We start from the raw sequence: 18,545 nt of genomic DNA, 5'->3' as shown, positions 1-18,545 counted from the left end.
GCTCTTATTTTCCAAACACTCTTTGTTTTTATTTCTTATTGTCTCATTTTAATTTTATCCATGTACTTAACCCATAGAAAGCTTTGTATTATCAAAGTGACCTGTGATCCAACCTGTAATCTGTGTCATTTAAAAGCTATGGGGTCTTATTTATATATGAGAGTGTCCTCCAGTAGCCTGTTAAAGGAATGCTTGCATCCAGTCTTTCCAAGACTTTTGATATCACTGTGCCTTACTCACCCTTTATATTTCTACTAAATGATGTATCTGTCTTGCACCTGTCACCACCTAAAAAGCGAGCTTTTTTTTAACTGGGCTGACAGCAGCGAAAAAAATTGGTTGCTACCCACTGGAAACTTCCCCACACTATTCTTCTCATGTTTGGGTTTTATTTGTTGACATAGTGTGTATGAAACTGTCAACAGCCCGCGTACACAGGGCCAAGGAATCAGTGGTACAGTTCTGGGGTGCCATGTCTGAAAAACTGACAACATGATGTCAGGAAGGGTGGACCCCCGGGTGGGTGGCTGGGTGGGGAGGTGCAGGGATGGGAGGGAGGAGACTTGTGGTGGGGATGGTTGTGATTTTGTTGTCATTTTCGGTATAAATGAAAGTTTTGCTTTTCTTTTACTTTCTTTTCTTTATCTGTTTTTGCTTCTTATATGACAGGAGCTTTTGTTTATGCATTGTTTATTTTGGCACTTGATATGAAAATCAATAAGAATTTGATTGCAAAAATAGTGCTCTTTGTTTCTAGGACTTCTGAAGAGGAGAAAGAAGAGAAGAAGAAGAAGAAGAGAAGAAGAAGAAGAAGTTATTATTTTGTTATTATTGAATTATTACTGTTATTATTCTCGTCATCATCATCATTACAGTAATTAAGATTATACGTGATTTTGTGGTCCTGCAGTCAAGCCGCCCTCACGCTCTGACGTCACTGTGACGCCATGGGAGGAGTGAGGGTGCTGTCCATGGTCCTGAAGCAGACTGCTGGGTGGCAACAGGTGTCCGTGTGTATGGATGTGTGGGTGTGTGTGGCACAGTGGGGCTTGTGTCAGACATGAGGAGTGTAACAGCAGATTATTAAACTCAAATTTAGTTACCGTAACAGGAGTCAAGTAAACTAAGCTGAAGGTCCCGGACAAACTTCTTCTGTCGGTTCACACTCAGCAGAGATGGAGAAGCTGCTGCCGGCCCAGGAGGCTGCTAAAATCTATCACACCAATTATGTGAGAAACGCCAGAGCCATCGGCGTCATGTGGGCCGTTTTCACCATCTGCTTCGCCATCATCACGGTGGTGGTCTTCATTCAGCCTTTCTGGATAGGGGACAGCGTCAACACCCCGCAGGCGGGCTACTTCGGCCTCTTCCACTACTGCATCGGCAACGCGCTGACCTCGGAGCTCATCTGTAAGGGCAGCGTCCTGGACTTCGGCTCCATCCCGTCAGGAGCCTTCCGGACTGCCATGTTCTTTGTCGGGACCTCGATGCTGCTGATTGTTGGCACCATAGTCTGCTTCAGTCTCTTCTTCTTCTGCAGCCCCGGGAATGTCTATAAAATTTGTGCCTGGATGCAGCTGGCCGCAGGTAATGTGAAGTGTGTGAGTACCAAGGATGCCAAAAACCCTTCCAAATGTCTCATATTTTAGTCATATTACTGAAGCTGCATGCAAAAGTTCAACCAGATATTTCACATCTTTATCACAGTTAAAGTAAACACATGAAGGAACACGTCTAGAGGATGAGTGAGGATTGTGCTTTTGTGCTGAAATGTCAGTAAAGTTGCAGAGATGGAAAGTAGTGTGCTTAACTGCAGCTTTGAGGTACTGACACGTTGCTTGTGTATTTCCATTTTGTGAGACTTTATAGTTTAAATTCATAACACCTGTAGATAATGTCTTTGCAGACTAAGCTTTTGCATGCAAAACCTAAGATAAACCCACAAACATGATGCCTACGTTAAAGTTTAAATTGGCCAACAGTACATTAAAATACTTCTTACAGGTTAATACATCAATAATTAAACACTCTGAAAGGCCCTTTTTTTCCAATGAGTGCTGTTACTTTTGAAACTTAAGAGCGTTTTACTCTTACTTAAATAAAATGATGAAAGCAAGACTTTTACTGGAGTTTTTTTTTTTTATTGTGGTATTGCTACTTTTGCTTGAGTAAGGCATTTGGGTAAATTTTCCACTACTGCTAATAGGGATGAGGTGATAAATGCATGTTGTCATGAGCCTTTCTTCACCTCTCTTGTTTCAGCAGTGCCTTGTGGATGTGTTGCTCTATGCGACAGAAACACTGTAGAAGCCAAGTGATCCAGTGTCAGCCAGACTCTGACACCTCTGAAAGTGGATCGGTTACATGTAACAAGATCAGGTGTTAGGTGCTTGTGTTGTTAGCTGACAATGCTGCAAATACTGATGTGAAATTGACCCTAACACAAACCAGCACCAAGGAAACCCTACAGATGTACGACACAGGCCGAGATGATCTGGTAACTCCCTGAAATGCATGTAGCAGCAACATCAAGATTCAAATGGCGGGAGGTCTGTAGCCATGGAAACACCCAGAGGCAACTTTACCAGATGCAGAGCATTTAGGGAGTCTCATAACAGTACATCATGCAAACAGCAAACAGTTCTGCTGAGTATCTTTCCCTTTGCTGCGCCATAACATAGATTAGGCCTTTGGCACTTTTAAGAGGTACACAGATCGTTACCCTCCACTTGTGGCCGGCCTGGTCCCCCTCATAATTATTTATCAAAGTAAATGCACACATAGGGTAACTGTTGCAAGCCTCTGCCATGTCTGTGTCCTCCCTCCCTGCAGCTGTGTTGATGGTGATGGGCTGCATGATCTACCCAGACGGCTGGGACGCCCCCGAGGTGAAGAGAATGTGTGGCCAGAAAACAGATAAGTACAACCTGGGGCACTGCACGGTGCGCTGGGCCTACATCCTGGCTATCATCAGCATCCTGGACGCCGTCCTCCTGTCTTTACTCGCCTTCACCCTCGGCAACCGCCAGGACAAGCTGCTGCCTGATGATTTTGAGGTGGAGGGGGCAGAGGAAAAATAGGGCAAAGAGTTAAAGTGCATATCGAGCAGATGAGGGGTCATGCACGATGCCTTAAATTATGCAAAAGCATGTGCTTTTAGTGTAGCTGAGTTGGTGCATGCAGTGTTTCAAGCGTATGAGCACACAAGGTACTAGATGGAGTCAAGATAAGGTCACATAGAATTGCAAACAAAACCAAAAATATTGCAAAGTATTAGTATAGTCAAACACGGTAAGCCAAACAAACAAATTGCAAATGAAAGTGCGATATTGTAACCAAACAAAAACATTGTGAATAAGTATTGTAAATGAAAATGGAGTATTTAAAAAAGAAATACATAAAATACTTTTGGTGTTCATTGTATTTGCTTACTTTTTTCAGGACCCAGGGTTAGGGTACTTTTATTGTAGCAAATACAGCTAAAGCATCCAGTGTAGCTTATTTCTCATTTCAAGTAGTTTATTCAACACTTCATTTACAATTCTTTGTTTTAACATTTTTTTTTTTTAAACAAGACTTCACTAATGTTTGCAATGCTGTGTCACTTCATCTTGACTATACCAATGGAACTACTGCCAGTAGAGCACTGGTGTCTTATGTGCATTATATTTTGCCATCCAATGGAGCTGGTTTCTGTTTTTCCAGCATATGCTTTGAGGGCTGAGTGTTAGAAAAGTGGCCATTATGTTATTCCGTGGCAAAGGCAGGTGTTCTGAAATGTCCTGATGCCTTTCAGGCCAAACTGTTCACTTTTATTGCTTTCCTTGGTGTTAAGTGCTATTTTCAGACTTGCATTGCAGTGTGGGCCCTTACTGAGCTTTTGTCTTCATGCTGTATAAATCTGTTAAGTGCATGCTACAGATTTGGATTTTGTATTTCATGTCTGACAGATAATAAACTTTAGACACATCCATTTCCATACAGTACGAACATGTTTTATTGTATGGTGTGTAGTACAAAGTTCTGCAAATTGACATCTCACACACATCTACAAGCTCTTGAATCTTGACGGTAACTCAAACTGTGTGTATCTACCTGAACCTTAGCCTAAATACATGATGCATATATTAATCTGATGTGATAATTCTGGGATACAGTTGCATCATCACGCCTCACCAATTCTATGGGGAAAAAGGGAATTATTGAACAGTTGGCCATACATACAAATGAGCTTGAACACTTCTTCCAAACACTTTTATTAAAACAACTACCCGCTAAGTACTTTCACCTAAGACATAGTGAGATTTGTTAAAAACTGTACACAACTGTAATATACATAAAGGCAAACTCTTTGGTACAGGTATATACAGAGTTTATTTTCACTTATTTTCCTTTAAATTGGGCCTCTTAACATATCATGTTGTTGAAACCTTCCCAAACATTATATTCCTGAATTGTAATAAGTGTATGAGAATACCAGCCTCCCATGAGAATGAAAGATCTTGTTTATTACAATTGACTGACCACACTAGATACCAGCTGATAACAGATTTTACTATGACTAAATATGGCCTACATTTTCAGACAGTGGATGTCTCAATAAACTTAAACAAGTGATGCTGTCTGCAGAAATGCTGTGTATAAGATGACTACGGTCAGTGTAAATATGTCAGCCCAGTGTGCAACTTCCTAACACTACTTTACAAATACAAAATATATGACTTAAATGTGTAATATAAGATAAAACAATTCATAAAAAAAAAAAAAAACAACAACAAAAAAAAAAAACACTAATGAAATTGCGAGAAAAAAAGTGGATGTCAAGTCCTTTTTATGGAAACAAAACTGAGCAATAAAGGCTACATATCCTTGATTTGTTTGGGGTTTAGTGCAGGAGTGAAACCAAACAAGGATGAGTCACTAGCATTACAATAACAGGTTTGCTTAAATTGGTGAATGGAGCACAGCAGTTTGAGCCAACATAACAACAATAATACAACCCACTGGATTCCTAGCATCATCAGCACAAAGGGAGAGAAGAACCAACAATACAAAGCAAACATACATAGAAGCATTAACAACAAAACATAAGAAATCCAAAACAATGAAAACAAAAGAGAAATAAATATTCATCTGATATGCCCAAACTGGAAAGTGATCTGTTGCAGTCTCTGGAGAGAGGGGAAAGGGAGGTGCAATGGCTGGAGGGCTCCACTAGAGGGCGAGCCAGGGGTGGCGCAGGCACTCTGCCGCAGTGGCTCTCTTCTCGGGGACGAGCTCCAGCATGGGAAGCAGGAAGTCAGTGAAGCACTGTGCTTCTTCGGGGCCACTCGTACTTGTCAACCAGCACCTCCAGCAGTCCCCAGGGCTTCAGCTTGGTGATGTGCTTCAAGTCACCTGCAGACAAACACACAGTCACGCAAGACACACAGGGAGACACGTGATGTGCCACTGCAGCACACTGTGCACTGTGAAGGGGACATCTGTGCAACAAGCAAGTCTATGAAAACATTAAACATGCATAGTTTGCATTCTAAATATCTACGTACCACATACATGAAATACTTTGAATTTTAAAAAGGACCATACCAGTGATTTTGCACATCTAGTGTAATATCTACAAAATGTCAATACATCTACATACAGATATAGTAATACAGCTCCAGCTACACTCTACACTCTTATCTAACCATTTGTTTCTATTCAACCCATTATGATATGATAATTAACTTTCAGAGACTTAAACAGACGTGAACTTTCTTCTCACCATTATTCCATCACCATACTTAAATCGACAACATTATTTTTCTTAAACGCAGCAGCACTGTTGTGTTTTGATGACTTTTTGAAGTTGGGTGGAGTGATATGGTCCCTCCACTGGAAAATAATCCCAGCAGAAGCCCCAGGGAATTATCAGTTCTGCATTTTATGAATGGTGATGACTTTGTTAGCCACAGAAGCAGAACATTATGAGGTGGCATGTTTCAACCAAAAATTCAAATTTGAAAATCAAGGGATTTTGTTTAAATGTGGGAAATCTTTACAAGACCCACATTATTTCCAAAATGTTTGTTTAAATTTAAAATGTGGGTAAAAAAGTAGTAAATGGGCAAAACATTCACTGGTCACAAGTCACTAGTATGGTCAATTAACAGATGTATGAAAATAGTTTTTGATTTGAAGTGCTAAGGCATTGTTATCAAGTGGAATTGGGGCTTACAAAGGACAGACATAAATATTACAGGTCAACTGATGATGCTGACACTTGATACTTTCTTTTGTTACCTTTCTTGGTGAAAAAGTCCTTGGAATATTTGCCCGCCATTATAAGCTTGCGTGGGACAGCTCCCAGCAGCTCAATGATCAACGCTATATGGTCTAGACAAAGGAGCCGCCCAGCAGACAGATGCAAAGAGGAGGAGAAGGGCAGACAAAACAACATTCATCAGACTGTGTCCCAATCGCAGGCCTGCTCTGGGTGTGTGAGTGGAGGGCCGTGGAGGAGAGGAGTCAGGCTGACAGCACACAAACACAGCCAGTTTGCAGCAGGGTGGACGCACGGACCTAAAATATACAGCTACCACACATTGCCATCAGACACTCCAAACTGTGTTATGTATCCCATCTTTCATCTAAACCAGAGTTTCTTTAAGTTTTTCCAGCAAAGGGTCTAGGATCAATAAATTTAGTTTTGTCATGGGAGCCAGGCTCATTAAAACAAACTGCTGGTTCAGCAGAGACCATTCTTCACACGCAGAGGCTCAAGATGCCATACTCCCGTCCTGCTGAAGGGTCCTTGCAAAGGACATTGAATCCCTGTAAGCTCTAAAGGCGCTATGCTGTAACTTACTTTTAACTACGACCTCCCTGTGGAGGGGGAGAAATGAAAAGAAAATTTTCCTCACAGGGATCAATAAAGTATCACATTTTTTTAGAACAGTGAAGTGTTATAGTTCTACCTCAAGAACTACATACGATTAGGGCACTTTTTGTGCCAATATAATACATATACAATTTCTAAGTATTCAATTTTACAATCATGTTCAATTTTAAATTACTTTAAAAATCACACACTGGACTATGAAAATAAGCTGAATCATACTTCCAAAGACAATTATCATGTGCATGTCAGTCAAATTTACTCTGAGCTTTTAACATTTACTACAGGCCTAGAAAAGTGCGGTGGTGTTTTTTTTTTCCTGAGTAATCTTAACCTGATATGGACAGTATGAGCTTGCATGGTGGTCATATTACCACAATACATGACACAGCCACGATACATTTGGTCTAATTCCTAAGATGATCTGCCTTACACCCACAATGCTACACCAGAGACCTGTAAGAAAATGCTTGTTTCATTTTGCTGCATTTAAGCAGCAGTATTTTTCCACCTTTAATAAAATATATATATATATATATATACATATGTCTAAAATAAAGATGAAGTATCGATTAAGGGTCAGCAGGGCAATATAAAAATTGTCAAAAAAAAAAAAAAAAAAACAGCAATTTGTAGCTGAATCAATTTTTCCCCATGCCTACTTACCGCTGTCAGGTAATCACAGGCAAAGCCAGACACTGTTTACAGTAGCTGACAATTATTGTGTTCATTATCATGCAATGTTTCAGTATCAGATTGGCCTAAAAGTGCTGTCAGGGATCTTCATCCTCTCTGCCTCCCCCTCCTTCCCACAGTTCCCCAGGCAGGCCACAGATAGAGGGTAGCATACCTCTCTTGGTGAAGTATTCCTGTGAGAATTTCCCACTCAGAGCATAGTGTCGCGGGATTTTACCAAGCAACTCAATAATGAGAGCGAGGTGGTCTGGAGACGAGGCGTATCAGAGGAGGAGAGCGGGAGCAAGGAGAGAGAATGTGGCAGAGGTAAAAGAAAGGGACAGTCACAGGGAAACAGATTGGGGATTGGAGTACATAGGAGGGGGCAGGAGAGAGATGGTAAAAGAGAATGATGTGGAAACAATGTATTAGGACAAATGGAGAATGACAGCCTAGTATGACACAAAGCACATGTATGGGACAACCATATTTTTGCAAAACAAAAGCTACTACTGTCATATGAATAGAAGCCATTCTGTTTTTGATATGAAAACATTAGATGGACAATGTAAGATGGAAGTGAATAAGGTTAAAGGATGGCCATCAATCTCATTCAAACTCAAACTGAGTAGACTGAGTGATGCAGGATAAAGAGGAGTAAAAAACATCCATTTAAAATGCAGCCATACTTTTGGAGGAAGCAGCAGCAGAATGTTAAGATGAGGATTTCATGAACGGTGAGTGAAAAAGTTAACTGACAGCTGCTCAAAGAGTGCCAATAAACTGAAAGCTAAATCTCAGCATATAGCTGAAGCACCGCAGGGAAATCAGGTCAGTATAGAAAAATCAAACAGCAGAGCAAAGTTAACATGAGCAAACCATAAGGAGGACGAGGGGGAGGATGAGGAGAGGTGAAGGGTGAGTGAGAAGGAGATGGAGCGAGATCAGTAAAAGGAGTGGGGAGACGGGCCCATTTTCAGTGGTGATAAAATAAGGGTCCATATGTTAGAGGGGAAATAGACACAGGAATGCTGGTACTCAACATCACATGATTGGATTCTGCTTCCTTGCAGCTAAATGTTTGTTTCCTAAACATCTGAAATTTGAAACAACTTCAAATCACTGTAATGGAGTACCTTGGATAAGTGTTAAACACTTTGAATAAATGCTTAAATTAAGGGCAGCACACTGTGAAAAACTGCACAATAATGTGCAGTCAAATACATAAATGGCCATGCCTAATATGAAATTCTTAGCGGATGTATGGATATTTAAGTCATTCATAGGGACTGTAAAATTGCAATGATGCCCCATTTAAAAGAAAAAAACAATATTTATGGAGGTTTTCACAGTAAGCATTACAATCCAGTGACCGCCAATGCGGCACAACTTTTAACTGTGAAAGTACATGTTTAAGACTACTGAATATAACACAAAGAACAAATTCTGTTCAATTATAACCAGATTTTTTTTTCCATAAATGAAGAATGCGCAGGAAGATGGAGAACAGCAATACCTTCATCCCTGGAATAATCTTCGCCAGAATGTGGTTCAAATAAGTAGTCGCCTGTGGCCAGTTCAAAGGCCTAAAGATAAACAGAGACAACATAATCATTAGTTACAGACACTGCAGTGTGTGTGGAGGGACCAACATCTAACATCCAAATAAACAATGACTCTCTAATTATCAACTTCTCTCTCCTCCCCTGATGTCATTCAAGTTGTTCCAAGTTAAAGATATACTGGACTAAGATTTCTTTCCACCACATTTTATTTATAATGTGAATCAACACAATCTCACCATGCAAGCTGTGCTCCATATATCAGCTGGCGTGCTGTATCCAGAGCCAATAAGCACCTCTAAGGACCGGTACTTGCCGTGTCTGGATGTCCTCTGTAAAGTGCTTGTGCTGAGAGGAAGACAGAGGAGAATAAAAATCCTAGTCCTAAATAAGAGTGTGCTGGACAAAATCCAAAAATGTGTAAACCTCGCAGAGCCTGCAGACTCACACTCTGTTTCCAAAGCAGAAATATTACATCCACTGTAAAATGAAGTGTGTAAGTGGCAATTCCAGTGTGTAGGCTCTGTTTCATTCATAGAAGTAGGTAGAGCGCAATGAGAAAGCTATATTTCTTCAATATTACAATATACAGGGCTGCGCAATAAGGACAAAATCATGCTATTCACAATATTTTTGACCAAATGCCTCAATATCGACGCTGTGATGATACTGTAAGAATGAAGAGCCAGAGCAGTCTAAGAGGTTTCTAAAAATTGTATCGCTTTACTGTGATGCACCCATTAAAACCTGAAAAAGACAACACTAATGCCATATCATGATATTATGATAAGCAAAATTCCAGATGACATCTAATTTTATATCACAGTAGATATAATATGGACACTCTGCAGCCCTTCTAATTACTGAGCTGGGTGCTAAGAATATGTCTACTGAGATAGGTATGAGGTACTGGATGTGTCCCTGGTTGGAAGGCTTAATCAGGAAATCCCTCAGGTCATTAGCAGGCTACTCACCACCCAGCAGGCATTTCCTAAGTCTGCAATCTTGACCTTGATCTTGTCTGCATTGAGTGGCTCAAGGGGGTTGACTAGCAAGGCTCCTGCTGCTACCTTGCCTGCACCATCAGGGACAGGAGAGAGGGAGAGAGAGAGAGATGGGCTGAACATCTGCTAACAAAGCGTAATCGATATTTACATGTTCACAAGGCTCAGGTATTTACAAAACCTCCGAGGCAGCCCAGCCGGAGCAAATAACTAGCACACAACCTGTTCAGTGTTAGCAGATGTGACTATGAGTGGGTGACTAACCGTTTCTCAGGCCCTCCTGGATTCCATATTGACAGTTACGCCCCTCCTCTGCCTCTCCTGACACCGGATTTGCTCCAGTTCTCCCTCCTCCAGCCCACCAGGAGATCCTCTCTCATTACCTCACTGCTGAAAGCTCCTCTGTCTTCAGTGTCAATGTCCAGCTCCTTGAGCTCCACAGAGTCCACACCGTTGCAGATGGGGTGAACAGGGGACTCCTGGAGTTCCCCTCCTGAGTGGCACATTCCTCTGCGGTTCCTGTGTTACCGTTGTGTTGGTCTTCGTCCCTCCACTGGTCCTTCCTCTCCTTTGCCTCCACATGGGAAATGCCATTACAGTTCACCTCTGGCAGCCCCTCTGGTCCCATCCTCATCAAATCTGCGTTAACACTGCTCCCTAAGAATATCAGAAAAGGACAAGGGAAAGCATGATTCTGGTCAACTGACTCACTGCAGATAGATGAATAAAATATAGTGGCTAAAAATGCAGGAAGCGGACATTACTCCTATGATGTTAGCAACTTACCTGCTGATTCCTCATTTCCTATGTCCTGAAGAGACACCTGTCTGAGAGGAGCACACGCCCTGGCCTTGGGTGACTGCGGCTCTTCGTCCTCATCCTCTTCCTCCTCTCGAAGATCTGGGGTCTTTTCCATCTCCTCCAGGTCCATGATACACTTTTCCAGCAGCTCCGCCTGACGTTTCTGCTTCTTTTTTAATTTCTTCTTCTTGTTCTTAGACATTTTTGCTGTCTAAGGAAGAGCAGGAGGGCAAAACAGGAGGAAACTTTGGAGTAACATATTTTGGGACAAGTAGATACATATATATATAAGTGTACAAAAAGTTTGGGATGGCAAGTCCTATGCAAAAACAATGAAAGGCCTTTAACTTACTTGTTTTGGTGTGGGCGCTGTGCTTACTGAAATGAGAATATTAAATCATTACAAAGTATAATTAAATGGCATTCATTGGAGTACATGTGATTGTGTATGTGTATCCCATACTTGCTGATCCGGAGGGAGGAGGCGCCCCGGCCCTCTGCCACTCTGTGGCCTCGGCTGCCAGCCTCCTGATGTATGGCTCATCAACGCTCATCAAGATATTCTCCGGCTTAATGTCTGTGTGGATGATCTGGCACTTTGTGTGCAGGTAATCTAGGCCTTGGAGAACCTGGAAAACACACACATGTACAATGATATGGGTTTATTTCAGTGCTTTAATAACAGGTGAGAGAAAACAGGTGTTCAGTGAATCTTTTTTAAGTCTTATTCTGTAATTAAATGTTTTTCTTCAGCCAAGCAAGAGCCTTAATGAATGGATACTACACAAAGTGGTTGCTAAGTGACATATGAGCATCAGAATGGTAAATTCTGGTTATGATATTAACATTTAACTTTAATGTTACATGGGCACAACTATGCTTTCATCAGGTATTTTACAGTTGCGCTAATCAGACATGAGAACCAGTATTATTTATTTTATAAAGATCTTTTCATATACAGAGAAGCAAGACTGTCATGTAAATCAATCACTATGTAGGTAAATGTCCTAATAAAGAGGCAATACAGGAATAAATAAATCAATGAATAAAAGAAAGAAATCAAAAACATGAATAGCCAAAGCATAAAGTAACTTAATAATAAATAAAAGTTCTTTTGTATGCATTATTTTCATTTGTACTTTACTGATGTAGTTTGATTTAATTTACCCCATACATATGCTAATGAGAGTGCATCAATCAGACACTTGTGGGTTGTGCCACCAAAACCTCCTAACTGGTTGATAAATGTCACTGAGTGCTGTGCTCACATCTGGCAAATGAGCTGAAAAAATAATGCTTCCCCTAAATAGCATATGCTAAAGGAAATACATCAAATGAGACAATAATTACCAAATAAATGAACTGTTAATTTATTTATCTATTTCCACATTGGTTGAACAGTTGATTAATTTGTGAATTATTTGATTGATGGATGGATTCAACAGGCTTGGACAACCACACAGGGAAGCCAAAAGACACTATGAATCTTGGGGAACGAGGTATGTGCAGAACACAAGTGTGAAGCAGTGGGTCTCATGTTACCTGTCTTATGATGCTCTTAACACATGGAAGAGGCAGGCCTTGGTAATTAGATTTGATGATCCACTTCAACAGGTGATGTCCCAAGACCTCAAAGACCATACACACATCTGAAGAACACAGCAGTCAAGAAAACAACCAACAGGAACACAAATGAAGCCAGACAGAAAAGCCATTAAGAGAGCCAAAATGATTTCCCTCGCCCTGAAGTCATTTATCTTTCTAGAAAAAAGTAATACACTCCACTAAAAGAGATAGCCATAACAGTAGAAAAACTGGAGTGATCTTAGGGGGAGACATATTACAACTTTGTCCTGATTTTGAGGGCATCTCTCTCACCCACAGTGTCCCCAGCAAACCAGGACACATGCAAGTTTAGTGATAGGTGATAGGTCTGTTTGGGATACTTGAGGTTCCCTTCAGTGAACCATCACCTGTTGTTTACATTGTTACTGGTGTACTGCCTTCCAGCTAAATTTGACACCATGAGAAAGAATAATCCTTTGCTGGACAAAGTGTTTTTTCACAGGATTAACAGGTTCCAGTCCTTCCAGGGTGAAATGAAAAGAGAAAAAAAGGGTCACATTGGATTAAAAAAAAAAAAAAAAAAGACCAGAAAACACTGAAGATATTACGATGTAAAGGATACGAGTTCCATTGACACCAGAGATCTTAAAGTCATCTAGCAGCTGGACCACCATCTCTCTGTTGGGATCATTGGGGTCTGAGTTTCTTACCTTGGGGTCAACAAGAGGAACAACACAATCAAAACACATGTGCATTTACACTTCCTAATGGTACACTGGACCAGTGCAGTATTAGTCACACTTCCCTTTATAGTCATAATCATGTATTTCTGCTTGAACACAAAGAACTATACAATACTGAATGCTGAATGTACATAGATATACAGTATGTATAGTTTGTAACTGATGGCGCTATATATGTGATGCTGTTGCCAATTCACCATGTGTGGTTACAAGTTCTATAAAACTATAACTATGTCATCTGAACAAATTTCCTGTACATGCAAATTAAGTGATTCTAACTTAATCTGCTGATTCAGTGAAACTGCAATGCACAATAAAATCAACAAGCTCAGCTGCTCACAGATCTGAGGAGTTTAATCTCATCGACTGCTGTCTCTGTGTAGTGCTCTGCGCTCTTCACCACCTTCATGGCAACAAACCTCTTCACCCTGCAGCCACAGAACAAGAAACTTTCAAAAAAGGAAGTACGGTTGCAGGGTAAGTTTCTATCTGTATCAAATTTCAGAGCTCACAAAAAAGGAGTGCAGTTAAAATGTGTAATAATCAAGTGTTCATACTGGATGTCCCAGGCCAGCCACACGGTGGAGAAATGCCCCCAGCCCAGTTTCCGAATCACATGGTATTTCCCGTTGAAAAGGTCTCCTATTTTCACATGGTGATAGCCGCCTAGAGGATGAGGGATACACATTGAGTATAGAGTAAAACAACAGGACTGACCAGGGTGGAAACAGTCAATAAAGGCGTTTTTCCATTACATGGTATCATCTCTACAAGCTTTTGGTACCAGTTACTTTTCTGGATTTTGCTTTCCATTGCATATAGCATGCCCTAGTAAGAGATTTGGTGAAAAAAAGTGAGAGATTTAATGAAAAAAATATTTTTTTACACAGAAAGGTTATCATCTACAAAACAACTTTCACAAGTCTCACTTTGTTATTTCTCTCTGACCAATCAGTGGTCTGCAGTGTTTGTTACGTCACATTTTTTATCTGCTCAGCTCACCTGAAACTCGACAGAGGTGACTCCAACAACAGTAACCGGCACCAGATACTATCCCAAACTTTTTGCCTATGGAAAACCAAAGCAAGTAGTGTCCATACTATGTAATGGAAAGTGTCCATAAGACAGGAGACTCACCCTTGCAGTAGTCATTGGGGTCCTCCTGCTCCTCATCATCTGAGCCGAGGATTTCCTCCTCAGGTTCCTGGGGCGAGGCTTCTGGCTGTGGCTGCTGCTGAGTTCTGGGTTGGGCCGTCTGCCTGTGGGACAAAAAACATGCACACCAATAGTCATAGCCTTCACAGAGAACAGAGTCCAGCACATATGCTTTCCTGATTGTTATAAAGTTCCCTCTGAGTGTTTAACCATAACAGCTCACAATAACATTGTCATTTTCATTATAAAGTCCATAAAATATGGTTTCTTGACTTAGTGCAACAGGCTGCGGTCCTCTGAGTATTAAGCGTCACAGCACATCAGAATTATTTTCATTAAGGACATACATTTCTTTCAAGCAGTGCAACTCAACAGATGTTTCAACAGCAATTGTGTACCTTCTCTCAAAGCTGGCACACAGCCAACAGTGGTTACAGCTACCTCATACCTTTACCACACCCAAAATCCTGCTCAACACATATCAGCCAACTGTGCTCAGTACAAAACAACACAACGCCAGCTGCCCTGATTGGCTGGGAAACAAGCAAACACAACCAGTATTAGTTTTCTGCCTTTATTCCTACTGTGCAGCTATATAAACCAGAAACCATACATTTTCCTTGCACTATAACAGGATGCAAATTTGAATCCTGAGACCTGGAAATTAAATTTGTGAGCTGTGCTGTGCCTGCCAATGTCTTGGTGTCTTGGTGTGGCTTTAAAGCCAGTAATAAAGGGCCTTGTAATTATCTGCTCTGGTCCATGTAGTCAAATGAAAGCTTTACTTAAATTAGCATTACCCAAACCTGCTAAGGCGTCCTTTTACTGATAGCAGCAACATTATAGCACACAACAATCATAATCAATCACGACTGGGTAAGGCAGTCAACCCTGGAGAGAAAGGATGAATACACACTTCAACATGTCAAACTAGAAGCTGCATAAAAGTCACGGTGATTTACAGCTTTCATTATGCATCGCAGCACTTCAAAGTCTTTTGACCTTTTGCATGGTCACAACAACGTTACAGCCTTGAGGAGTCAAATTCTGGCCAGTCAGTCAGGGTGAAACAGTTCAGTCCTCTACAACCCAGTGCTTACAAATTTTGTCAAGATCTGCCCAAAAAAAAAAAAAATCAACTCCCTTAAATCATGTCTATTCTTTATTGTTCACTATCTAATTCATAAAAAGGAAGGAAGCTGTAATATTTTGCAAGTTAACATCAGTAATAATTTCACAATTTAGCAGTGATTTTAAACACAACTCCCAGAATCCTTTTCTCATATACACATTTACTCAGATAACATCACAAGAAGGGAGTACATACCACTGGGTTCTTCATCTATTAGTGTTACATGGACTGCATCCATACAATGATGTCTGGCAATAAAATACATATATGTATATAGCAAAATCTTTATTATCACAAGACACAAATATTCTAGTATTTGATATTAAATCACATAGTTGTACAAGCAGCACATCTAAGATATAATTTCCTGTAAGCTGTGTCTGCTAACAGTTTAGTTGTTAATGGTCACTACTGAGCCAACCAGTTATTTTTTTTTTCCATAATGTGGCTGATCAACTGGGGAGCCAGACAGCTAAGACCACTTTCAAATAAATTTCCAAATAATTAGCCTAAGTCTATTCTATGTCATCACCAAAATGTCTTGTGGGACTGTACAATATCTGTGCTTATTCATGCCTGGCACATTAATTATTTGAGTGACAGAGAAAAAGGCGTTTTACTACAAGGTATGTGCATGCAGCTTCTCCTGTAATTAATTAATGAATTAATCCATTGATTTCTGTTTATTTTTGCTGGGCTCCCATCTGAAGTGCATTAAGCAATAATTCCCTTACTAGAATTTAAAAGATTGCAAATTATGAGACATTTGCTCAGGGGAAGCAGGGATTAATAATAAATCTTAACAGTGCTCACACTTAATCACAAACTCTTTAGTGACTATTGAAGCATGAATAGAGTGATAAACCCAAGGAATGCCACAATTAAAATGCATGACCGATGATGACTTGAATTCATCACATCTTTCATGAATAGAGCATTACTGCATTGCAAATTTTGGTGGGTGCTCCTATTTTTTGCTTGTGCTCCTCACTTAAAAGACTGTGGGCTTCTACAAAAGTCAATTTAGGGCTGTGTTAATAGACGTTCTCCTTGAGAGGATCAGATTAAAATACATTTACCCTGACAACTGACACAGAATTATTTCCTTCTGCTCCAAGACATCTTTAAGATGACTGAAAGCCTCAATGCTATAAATATTGTGCTAAATAAGTAAGGATGACGGTGGTGTGCAAAGCTATTGATTCATCAGATTTGATTTCTTGGATACTATATGAAACGATGGGCATGTGGGTTTAAGGGTATGACGATATCAGTGGCAGGAGGTAAATCTATCTGCAATGCCACTGTTGTTTCCATTGAAACGCCATGCTTCAGCAGGCTGATGTGGGCTTCATCATTCTCTTGCTTTAAATATAGCACTGGGTGTTATGTAACGCTCTGGAGGATGCCTGTGATGGCATGATTAGTAGATTGTTAGGTAAACCAAAATAATCAGTATAGCCAGTCAATAAATTAATTTGAGCACTGCATTGATGGGCGGCAATCATTAAACTGTCTCAAGTTAGGATGCAGACTTAAAGTGGTTAATTTCAGGTTCAACATGCTGCATATTCTGTATGAATTGCTGCAAATGAATGCAAAGAATAACAACTGTCCAAACCAGTACTAATGCTCTTGTAATAAGAGCTTTTCAAAAATAAAAGGTATCAGAACTGAATGGGAATGCTTGACTGGTTGACTCCTTTAAGGGATTTTAATTCCTCTTTCTGCTCTTCAGCACAGAACAAAAATGGATGCACACACCAAAATAACTTGACTGCCAGCATGCAGCCAAGAACCTCATGTGCATTCAGACATCAGACCTTGCAGAAACAGCACGTGTGTGTGTGTGTGTGTGTGTGTGTGTGTGTGTCAGGGCTGCTATTTGCAACCACCTCTGAAAGCCTGCAGTATCCACCCCAATCAAACAAAAAATGCATGCCAATTTTAATGTTAAATGTACAGCACCAAATAAACAGCATGACCTTGTGCTGGGAGAGAGAACTCACTTTTTAGTGGATTTCTTTGCTTTCGCCCTCTTCTTCCTCGCTTGGAGTGCCAAAACTGTCAAAGAAAAAGAAAAAGAAAAAAAACCCAGTGGCAAATTATTTTCTCATTAGCTGATAGTCGTGTGGTTGTCCAGCACACAGGGAAGGCAGAAAGTGTGAAACTGTCCGGGACAAGGCACCCAACAGCTCACCTATGGCAAATAACTCTGTCGATGTGCATTATATAATCACTGTTAATGTGAAAATGTGTAAGAGAGGTGTCGGTGTGCCACGAAGAGGCACTTTGATATGGATAGCCTGGACTGTTACGTTAGATATCAAAGCCACCTAGCCTTTCTTGGAAAAGGCTTAACATTCAAGTGCGTTGCAAAGTAATTACAGCCATATAACAGGCTGGGTAATCGGCACACACAGCACCGGACGGTTAATGCTGTCTTCGTTTAGGTGGCATATGAAATCGAAAGGAAAGCTAAGCTAACCCTGTCATGTTCCATTGAAGCTAACGTTAAAGCTAACGTTAAGGGCAGCTAGCGTAGCTTTCTTCAGCTCAACAGTGCGTACCAGACGTGTTCAATTCCACCATCTGAAAGCGTGCGGCAACTAAACTTAAGATGTTGACTGCACGTAAACGTAAATTACTGACACTCGCGTCGATAAACCCGCTGGCTAACGCTACTTAATGTGTGTGTTGTGTGGTCTTTGTAAAGATTACCTTTTCTCTCCATGTTGACTGGCTTCGTAGCTAGCCGTTAGCTACAGTAGCAGTGATCGAATGTTCCACGCATGCGCACTGGGTGGTTTTCCTCAAATGGGAGCTTCCCCAAATTGATGCCTCCACCTGGATGTCAGTCTGCTCCTGTGGATCCACCTCGCTGCATGCCAACAGGGGAAGGACACACACTGCAGGCTATTATGGAAAAAAAAATTCTGTCAACTCGTTTTTTAACTTCTGTCGCTTGTATTGTATGACGGCACGAAATATTAAGCTTACAGAATGTTTTCTGTGTCCAACCATCGC

At 40.7% G+C, this 18,545-nt stretch overlaps 2 protein-coding genes across 2 annotated transcripts; one reads left to right on the top strand and one right to left on the bottom strand.

Annotated features, from left to right (window-relative positions):
* Nucleotides 1-1,175: 1,175 nt before the first annotated feature.
* On the top strand, nt 1,176-3,080 carry lhfpl5b (LHFPL tetraspan subfamily member 5b). The gene is made up of 2 exons (XM_030056851.1): nt 1,176-1,587; nt 2,833-3,080. Exons 1-2 carry the CDS (start codon nt 1,176-1,178, stop codon nt 3,078-3,080), a joined length of 660 nt encoding a protein of 219 aa, XP_029912711.1.
* An 899-nt stretch (nt 3,081-3,979) lies between these two features.
* On the bottom strand, nt 3,980-18,396 carry srpk1a (SRSF protein kinase 1a). The gene is given in 21 exon segments (XM_030056839.1): nt 3,980-5,323; nt 5,325-5,397; nt 7,731-7,823; nt 9,072-9,141; nt 9,357-9,428; nt 9,430-9,465; nt 10,092-10,192; nt 10,386-10,442; nt 10,445-10,501; nt 10,504-10,611; nt 10,614-10,778; nt 10,908-11,133; nt 11,275-11,300; nt 11,386-11,551; nt 12,465-12,571; nt 13,111-13,198; nt 13,572-13,659; nt 13,789-13,897; nt 14,369-14,490; nt 17,528-17,582; nt 18,240-18,396. Coding segments are annotated over 21 exon segments (1,941 nt in total). The 5' UTR covers nt 18,253-18,396; the 3' UTR covers nt 3,980-5,214.
* Between the last annotated feature and the right edge of the window lie 149 nt (nt 18,397-18,545).

This window comes from Myripristis murdjan, chromosome 7 (genome assembly GCF_902150065.1).
Source record: "Myripristis murdjan chromosome 7, fMyrMur1.1, whole genome shotgun sequence".
Lineage (NCBI taxonomy): Eukaryota > Metazoa > Chordata > Actinopteri > Holocentriformes > Holocentridae > Myripristis > Myripristis murdjan.
Note: the sequence above shows the minus strand (reverse complement) of the source record. Positions and strands in the feature narration are given on the sequence as shown.